The sequence below is a fragment of the Danio aesculapii genome, chromosome 12 (genome assembly GCF_903798145.1).
Source record: "Danio aesculapii chromosome 12, fDanAes4.1, whole genome shotgun sequence".
Taxonomy (NCBI): Eukaryota; Metazoa; Chordata; class Actinopteri; order Cypriniformes; family Danionidae; genus Danio; species Danio aesculapii.
The window spans coordinates 51238107-51248106 of NC_079446.1; the positions used below are offsets into that span (position 1 = coordinate 51238107).

A 10000-nucleotide genomic window follows, 5' to 3' on the forward strand; every position below is an offset into this window, starting at 1 on the left:
TGTCCCCTCTGTAGGGCGTGTGTTAGTGCACTGTGCAGTGTGTGTGTGGTCATATATCCCTGTGTCCCCTCTGTAGGGCGTGTGTTAGTGCACTGTGCAGTGTGTGTGTGGTCATATATCCCTGTGTCCCCTCTGTAGGGCGTGTGTTAGTGCACTGTGCAGTGTGTGTGTGGTCATATATCCCTGTGTCCCCTCTGTAGGGCGTGTGTTAGTGCACTGTGCAGTGTGTGTGTGGTCATATATCCCCATGTCCCCTCTGTAGGGCGTGTGTTAGTGCACTGTGCAGTGTGTGTGTGTTCATATATCCCCGTGTCCCCTCTGTAGGGCGTGTGTTAGTGCACTGTGCAGTGTGTGTGTGGTCATATATCCCCGTGTCCCCTCTGTAGGGCGTGTGTTAGTGCACTGTGCAGTGGGTGTGTGGTCATATATCCCTGTGTCCCCTCTGTAGGGCGTGTGTTAGTGCACTGTGCAGTGTGTGTGGTCATATATCCCCGTGTCCCCTCTGTAGGGCGTGTGTTAGTGCACTGTGCAGTGTGTGTATGGTCATATATCCCCATGTCCCCTCTGTAGGGCGTGTGTTAGTGCACTGTGCAGTGTGTGTGTGGTCATATATCCCTGTGTCCCCTCTGTAGGGCGTGTGTTAGTGCACTCATCAGTGTGTGTGTGTTCATATATCCCCGTGTCCCCTCTGTAGGGCGTGTGTTAGTGCACTGTGCAGTGTGTGTGTGGTCATATATCCCTGTGTCCCCTCTGTAGGGCGTGTGTTAGTGCACTCTTCAGTGTGTGTGTTCATATATCCCTGTGTCCCCTCTGTAGGGCGTGTGTTAGTGCACTGTGCAGTGTGTGTGTGGTCATATATCCCTGTGTCCCCTCTGTAGGGCGTGTGTTAGTGCACTGTGCAGTGTGTGTGTGGTCATATATCCCTGTGTCCCCTCTGTAGGGCGTGTGTTAGTGCACTGTGCAGTGTGTGTGTGGTCATATATCCCTGTGTCCCCTCTGTAGGGCGTGTGTTAGTGCACTGTGCAGTGTGTGTGTGGTCATATATCCCCATGTCCCCTCTGTAGGGCGTGTGTTAGTGCACTGTGCAGTGTGTGTGTGTTCATATATCCCCGTGTCCCCTCTGTAGGGCGTGTGTTAGTGCACTGTGCAGTGTGTGTGTGGTCATATATCCCCGTGTCCCCTCTGTAGGGTGTGTGTTAGTGCACTCTGCAGTGTGTGTGTGGTCATATATCCCCGTGTCCCCTCTGTAGGGCGTGTGTTAGTGCACTGTGCAGTGGGTGTGTGGTCATATATCCCCGTGTCCCCTCTGTAGGGCGTGTGTTAGTGCACTGTGCAGTGGGTGTGAGCCGCTCGGCGTCTCTGGTTCTGGCGTTCTTCATCCTCCATCATCATCTCTCTCTGCTGGACGCCATCAGGACCGTACAGCAGCACCGCTGGATCTTCCCTAACCGGGGCTTTCTGAGGCAGCTGCAGGCGCTGGAGGAGAGACACACACACACACACACACGCACACACACACACACACACACACACACACCAGTGAAGAACACACCAGTGGAAGTAAGCACTGACTAATCATGTAACTCTTGAGTCACATCATGTTGACTGATCAAGGCTGTGTCTGCACACACACACACACACACACACACACACACACACACACACACACACACACACACACACACACACACACACACACACATGCTTATATCTGTGTGAAGAGTTTGCTCATAACAATAAAACAATAAAAACTGTCCATAATACATCTGTGTGTGTATGTGTGTGTGTGTGTGTGTGTGCATTCATGCGTGTGTGTGTATGCATTCATGTGTGTGTGTGTGTGTGTGTAACTGTATCTGTGCACTGAGCTCTATATCGGGCCTCAGCTGCTGCCGTGTGTGTGTGTGCGTGTGCGTGTGTGTGTGTGTGTGTGTCAGTATAAGCTCTGCTCTGCTGTTCTGTCAGCAGTGATGGCCCGCACACACACACGCAGCAGCAGCAGCAGTCAGTATCTGTCCGTCAGAGATCTGGAGAGAATGCTGGACTCCTGCAAACTGAACCTGCACCAGATCGACGAGGTCTGGCCAAACCTCTACATCGGCAACGTGTGAGTAAAGCTCAGACACACACACACACACACACACACACACACACACACACACACACAACACCAACAGTAAACCCTGCTGTAGACTGATACTGTAAAGAGGACTGGAGCTATTTTAAGCCCTTTGAGAGATTTGATGTGTTGAAACGTGGTCAGAACATTATTGTTTACCACGTTAATAAAGGCTTTGCCAGGTAATCCTGCATTATGGGATGGCTCCTGTTCTTACATGTGTATTGAGAGCTGACACACTTGACTTATTAATGATATATAAATATACAGTGCTTTTCTAATTTGTGGAAAAGCTACATCTCATTTATTAATTAGACCCTCTGATTTCATTTTAATTAGAATATTTAGTGTAAATAAACAAACAATATTTAAATCAATTACACTTAATTAAAGCAAGATATTTCAGTTTACTAAATCTGGAGTAGAGTCGACTAACATCTGATATCATGTAGACAACTAAAACTAAAATAAGAGTTTTACAATTAATTCAACATTTACTGTCAAAATGAACACTGATGTGTGTGTGTGTGTGTGTGTGTGTGTGTGTGCGCGTGTGTGTGTGTGTGTGTGTGTGTGCGCATGTTCCTGCACCAGTGGAATAGCTCAGAACAGGAGCGCGCTGCAGCAGCTGGGCATCACACACATCCTGAACGCGGCTCACTCTAAGCGGGGCAGCATCGGGGACCAGCAATACTACGGTAGCAGCTTCGTGTACTGCGGTATTCCTGCAGACGACAACACACACTTCGACCTGGACGTCTACTTCAAACCAGCGGCAGATTTCATTCACAGAGCGCTTCACAGTCCAGACGGTCAGACCACAACACTGTAAACACAACACAACACAACACTGCACACACACACACACACACACACACTCACAAACACAACACTGCGCACAGAAACACAAACTCACTCACAAACACAACACAACACTGCACACACACACACTCACAAACACAACACAACACTGCACACACACACACACACTCACAAACACAACACTGCGCACACAAACTCACAAACACAACACAACACTGGGCATACACACTCAGAAATACAAGTCATTTAAAGGAAACACTGTACTGTGTGTTTGAGCCATACTACAGTAAAGTACTTGATTTAATCTGCTGTGGTGATTCTACAGTTGCTATGGTAACACAACAACTACAGTAATTGATCTGTTGTGGTGATTCTACAGTTGCTATGGTAACACAACAACTATAGTAACTGATCTGCTGTGGTGATTCTACAGTTGCTATGGTAACACAACAACTACAGTAATTGATCTGTTGTGGCAATTCTACAGTTGCTATGGTAACACAACAACTATAGTAATTGATCTGTTGTGGTGATTCTACAGTTGCTATGGTAACAAAACAACTATAGTAATTGATCTGCTGTGGTGATTCTACAGTTGCTATGGTAACAAAACAACTATAGTAATTTATCTGCTGTGGTGATTCTACAGTTGCTATGGTAACACAACAACTATAGTAATTGATCTGCTGTGGTGATTCTACAGTTGCTATGGTAACACAACATTATAAGACGTTAATATTAGGTTGGATTTATGTCATGACGCCAGAGGACCACAGTTCAGTGTCTTGCCAGTGTCTAAGGACAAGGTTATTTTGATGTCTAATAACGACGTCAAATTATGTTGATATTTGGTTGATTTTAGGTTGTGTTGTAAAGTGACTAAAATCTAATGTCTGATAGGCGTCACAGTGGTAACGTCCACACAACGTCAAGGTGTAACATGATTAGATGTTGATATTTGGTTAATTTTAGGTTGATTTTAGGTTGGACATTGGACACTGATGTCGGCCTGATGTTGGGTTCTGACGTCAACCTGATTTTCGTTTCCAAACAAAATCCATTGTCCCCACGACGTTAGGGTACAACGCAACGTCAATATGACATCATGTTGACATCCTTTGCCTGCAGGGTAGAGTTGCTATGGTAACGCAGCAACTTATCAAGATAAATGTGTTCTGACACATTTTCAGCCTCAGCACAATGCATTGTGGGTGTTGTTGTTTGCTCAGTGAGGAGTGTGTGTGACGTATCTGTGTTCTGTTCCTCCTCAGGGAAGGTTCTGGTGCACTGCATCATGGGAATGAGCCGCTCGTCGTCACTGGTTCTGGCGTATCTGATGCTGTACCACGACATGCCGCTGCACACCGCCATACGCCGCATCATCAGGAAGAGAGCCATCTATCCCAACAGGAACTTCCTGGCTCTGCTGCTGGACCTGGACCTGCAGAGGAAGAGGAAACACAGGCTGTGTGTGCTGCTCTGAACACACACACACACACACACACACACACACACACACACACACACACACACACACACACACACACACACATATACCCTATACATATCACAAACACATACACACACATATATACTGTATACACACACACACACACACACAAACTGAGGGTCCACAGCAGACCACAGCCAATGAGGAAACTAATGCAATCATGCGGACCAATGAAATGTGACTGTGGGCGGAGCTACATGTGGAAGCATATTTGAACACAGAGCGTTCTTTATTCACTTTATTTGTCTCCTGAAGCATTTTTCAACTGAACACACACTTCACACACTTCACACACTTCACACACCTCACACACTTCACACACCTCTATCAGGAGTGAAGAGACTGATGATACATGAGTTTAGAGGATTTACTGCAGTAATATCAGGACCAAACCGCCCAGACCTGCAGATTCACACACACAGACTGCCTTCAGGAGGATCCTCTGCCTTTGAAGACTTCTACAGGACTCCAGTGAAAACACTCAAACACTGTGAATTTTAATACTAATATAGAGATTTATTTGTAATATATTGTGAAATACAGTTTAAATCTATATTACTATATATTCTGGAACACACATGTTGAAAGCGTGGCGCTGCTCGTGTTCTTCTGGAAGCTGTGATGAGTTTATTCTTCATCGTGATCAACAGAACAGTGCTTCATTACAATAATACTGCTCATCTTTAATGCACTGAAGAACAGTCAGCATTTTATTCAGCACACTGACCTCTGTAGTGATTAATGTATATTCATTTATTCTCCTTCAGCTTAGTCCATTTATTTATCAGGGGTCACCACAGCGGAATGAACCAACAACTATTCCAGCATATGTTTTACACAGCGGATGGCCTTCCAGCTGCAACCCAGTACTGGGAAACACACATACACACTCATTCACACGCACACTCATACACTACGGCCAATTTAGTTGATCAATTCCCCTATAGCGCATGTGTTTGGACTGTGGGGGAAACCGGAGCACCCGGAGGAAACCCACACCAACACGGGGAGAACATGCAAACTCCACACAGAAACACCAACTGACCCAGCCGAGACTCAAACCAGAGACCTTCTTGCTGTGAGGCAATAGTGCTACCCACTGAGCCACCATGCTGCCCTAATGTATATTCAATTGTTACAGATATTAAAAGATCACAATACAAACTTCTAGTCGTCTTATCAGATCATAAATGATCATAAGCAAGGCTTCATCTTGATGATTTAGATATTTCACTATTGATAAAGTTACTGAACATATTTTGGAATTAAAATGTTATTTCTGCTTTAGCAGTTCCTCCAGAATGTCACGTTTAACTGAGTAAATCCAAGAGCAGGTCTGTAAATAATAAAGCTGTTTTGATGTTGACGTTCAGAACTCTTCATATTACTCTGCATATTTCATCTGTTTCTGTGCTTCAATCTTGAAAACATGTAAATATTATTATTGCTGAAAACAGATATGAAGGAAACAGCTGTCGGGCACACACACACACACACACACACACACACACACACACACACTCTCTCTGTGCTGCTGGTGTATTTATATCAGGAATGAGCTCTTCTAAATTAAGCTTCAGTCTCTCAGACACTCAGTTCTGCTCCTCAGCTCGTCTTCATGCTTTATTTACGATGTTAATGAGTCTGAATCACAGCTAATCCTGCATTAGATCAGTCCACCAGCGGCTCCAGCAGCCCGTGTGAGAAGATGCGACTGTGAATCTGACAGAAATCTGGCTTCTCTTCTGTTTCAGCACATGAGCATCAGCTGTATGAGGATAAGGAGAGATGTCTGATGTGCATCCTGTATTTCTGCAGATGCATGATCAACTGAGGAATCTATTAGTGCTTTAATTATGAAAATCTTTATTATGTTCATCGAGTGATGGATTCACAATTAGCTCATATTACACTATAATATTATTAATAATAATCATTCATTATTTGATTATCAATCAGTAATTCATTTGTTTTTCCTTAGGCTTAGTCCCTGATTTAACAGAGTTCACCACAGCAGAAGGAACCACCTATTCTTCTTCTTAATATTATTATTATTTACATTTCTTTAAACAAACATTTACACTAATAATCTGCTAAAATAATGATCATAATAAATAAGAATAATAATATTATTAATGTAATTGATTAATAATTATATTATTATTGTTTCCTAGTTATAGATTGTGGCTGTAAGGGCATCTACTGCATGAAACATGTGCTGGAATAGTTGGCGGTTCATTCCACTGTGATTAATAAAGGGTCTAAATCAAAATGAAAATTAATGATTATTACTATTTACATTTCTGTAGACAAACATTTACACTTATAATCAGTGCCCCAATAATATTATTATTATTAATAATAATAATAACAATAATAATAATAATAATAATAATAATAATAATTATTATTATTATTATATTAATAACAATTAATTAATTAACAATTTTTTCAGCTTAGTCCCTTTATTAATCAGGGGTCGCCACAGCGGAATGAACCACCGACTTATCCAGCATATGTTTTACACAGCGATGCCCCTTCCAGCTGCAACCCAGTACTGGGAAATAATAATAATAATAAATATTTTGATTAAATAATACATTATTAAATTAATAATATGGAGATATTTATATTTTATTTTAGTTATTTATTTCATGCTGTATAATATTCTACATGAGAAACTACACTGCCAGTAGGCGGCGATAAAAGTCATTATTGAGTGATTCATTCATGATTCAACTCGCTGTGCTGGAATGAAGCAAACGACTCTCTTTATAAATGAATCACTGAATCATTGAATCGCTGATTCACCGGACACTAAACAAAAATGCGCGAATTCATGAATAAACAAAACATCTGGCTGTTGCTAGGAGACGCAAAACACTAATGCAGCTGCTGCTTACGGTTAGTTCATATTTCCGTTGACCAAAACATACAACAGAACCGAATATAACAGAACCGAGTGAACTACACTGAACCGCTGAGTTAAAGCATCTGCGGGGGAGAAGCTCCATAGTCCGGTCCACAACAGACGCAACAGATTCACTAACGCGTTCATCAAAAGTCCAAATGTAAGCATTGTATTATTGATCTGCAGATGTTTTATTATTGATTATTACACTACAGTGAGCAGTGTTGGTGTAAGCAGTTACAGAGTCAATTATTACTGAAATTAAAGTATTTGTAAAGTAAAGTAAAGGGTTATTTTATACAGTTTGTGTAACTTATAATGTACTTGCTGTAAATACTGTACACAGCTTTAACAGTGGGAAATATAGAAGAATATAAAATATATACTTTATATTTTATAATAAAGTCACGGTGGCTCAGGGGTTAGCTGTGGCCTCACAGTAAGAAAGTCTCTGGTTTGAGTCCCGGCTGGGTCAGTTGGTGTTTCTGTGTGGAGTTTGCATGTTCTCCCCGTGTTGGTGTGGGTTTCCTCCGGGTGCTCTGGTTTCCCCCACAGTCCAAACACATGCGCTATAGGGGAATTGATCAACTGAATTGGCCATTGTGTATGAGTGTGTGTGTGAACTGGGTGTTTCCCAGTACTGGGTTGCGGCTGGAAGGGCATCCGCTGTGTAAAACATGATGGAATAGTTGGTGGTTCATTCCACTGTGGCGACTCCTGATTAATAAAGGGACTAAGCCATAGAAAAATGAATGAATTATAAAAAACACCATAAAATAATGATAAAGTATGTTTTGCAGGATAATTGTAGTTTTCTATTTCATGACAACATCTGCTTTAAATTCAGAGAGTCAGAGGCATGTTTGCATAACAATGTGACTTTACTACTGAAGAATGTCATATTTATCTGACAGTTAATTATGAAATAATGTGAATATATGGTCTCATTACTTTAAAACGTTTCTTAGCAACTGCCTAACAACCTCTCAGAAAACCATTTCACCTTAGCAACTGCCTAGCAACCACTTTGAACATTGTAGCAACTGCTTAGCAATAACTTAACAATGCTTAACAACCACTCTGAGCACCGTAGCAACTGCCTGGAAACACCTTAGCAACTACCTAACAATCACTCTGAGCACCGTAGCAACTGGCTAGCAATAGTTTAGCAACTGCTTAACAACCACTCATATCACCCTAGCAACAGCTTAGCAACCATCTTGCAACCAGTTAGCAACCACTCAGAACACCATAGCAGGTGCCTAGCAACTTTAATCCATGGCAGCAACAAGCTGTTCCATACTAGAAACACAGTAACAACAACAAATGCCTGACACCCACCCAAAACACATATACAGCTCAAGTCAGTGTCGTTCGCCCCCCTTTAAACTTTAATTTCTTTTTCCAAATATCTCCCTGATGATAATGAACAGATTAAGGAATTTCTCTCAGTATTTCCTCTAATCTTTGTTCTTCTGGAGAAAGTCTGATTAGTTTTATTTCAGCTAGAATAAAAGCAGTTTTAATAGTTTTAAAGCCATTTTAAGGTCAATATTATTAGTCCCCTTCAGCAATATTAGTGTTGGATTGTCTCCAGAACAAACCACTGTTATACAATGACTTGCCTAATTACCCTAACTTTACCCTAATTACCCTAGTGAAGCCTTTAAATGTCACTTTAAGCTGAATACTAGTGTCTTGAAGAACACCTATGAGCTTGACTTCTCTAGTTCTGACTGAAAGCTGCATATTAAAGGGTCAGTTCACGCTACAGTGAGTGTTGTGTTCCTCAGAGGGTGATGGCGTCCCGCAGGTATAAAACCCCTCCGGTGCGTGAGCTGGAGAGGCTGCTATGGGTGAAGCGTGGCACCAACCAGGATCTGAACGAGGTGCAGCCGGGCGTATACATCGGAAACATGTGAGAGACACACACTGATCCACATCACACATAGGCTGCCTGAGCTAGAGCTTTCCAGACCGATCTAAAACATCATCTAAACACTCTTAAAATACACATGAAGTCTAATCTGGCATGTGGAATAAAAGACGAGCCAATGAAGCAGCGTTTCCACCCAATGAGTGGAAGAGAATTAATCGACACTTCCTGATGAACTGGCACCAATATCAACAGTAAAAGCTGAATTTACTGCGGCAGGAGAAGCTGCGTCAGTCTTTTCCTTATTTAATAAATGACCTGTGCCTCAGAGGATGATGTCGACACACAATGAACGTGTGGTGGTGTTTGAAGGCATGAGACGCAGAGCGCAGTCCGGTCTGGCGCTCATTAATAATATAATAACACTAATACTGAAACGGTTTAGACTGACCAAAACAACATGTCAGATGCTCTACAGTGTGCTCAGCCTGCTGGTTTCACACACACTTCATCATCACATGATCTCTAATAACACAATCACATGACCTTTATGTAATGCACATGCTGGAATTTGCTCAGTAAGAGTCTTTCCATCATCATCTTTTCCTATCTAATTAAAAGTTAAATTCTCAGCTGGTCTGGTTAGGAGGTATTGGGCGGGGCTAACACACGTAACCACGCCCCCTCCAGCTGTCAGCACTATGACATCAAACAGTAGCAGTGAGGAGAAGGAGTGCTGATGTTGTTCTCTTTGACTCATTG

At 42.4% G+C, this 10000-nt stretch overlaps 3 protein-coding genes across 3 annotated transcripts in view; all 3 read left to right on the forward strand.

The window, feature by feature from the left end:
- The window catches only part of LOC130238775 (dual specificity protein phosphatase 13-like), a 5169-nt gene extending 3408 nt beyond the window's left edge, over positions 1-1761 (forward strand). Inside the window, exon 3 of the mRNA XM_056469881.1 lies at positions 1313-1761. Coding sequence (XP_056325856.1) covers positions 1313-1575 — 263 coding nt within the window. The 3' untranslated portion in view covers positions 1576-1761. The remainder of the gene's footprint in view (positions 1-1312) is intronic.
- Positions 1762-1854: 93 nt separating this feature from the next.
- Positions 1855-5831, forward strand: LOC130238776 (dual specificity protein phosphatase 13). The gene is made up of 3 exons (XM_056469883.1): positions 1855-2107; positions 2714-2931; positions 4213-5831. Exons 1-3 carry the CDS (start codon positions 1971-1973, stop codon positions 4422-4424), a joined length of 567 nt encoding a protein of 188 aa, XP_056325858.1. The 5' UTR covers positions 1855-1970; the 3' UTR covers positions 4425-5831.
- A 3330-nt stretch (positions 5832-9161) lies between these two features.
- LOC130238565 (dual specificity phosphatase 29-like) overlaps positions 9162-10000 on the forward strand; it is a 3016-nt gene continuing 2177 nt past the window's right edge. Inside the window, exon 1 of the mRNA XM_056469626.1 lies at positions 9162-9280. Coding sequence (XP_056325601.1) covers positions 9162-9280 — 119 coding nt within the window. The remainder of the gene's footprint in view (positions 9281-10000) is intronic.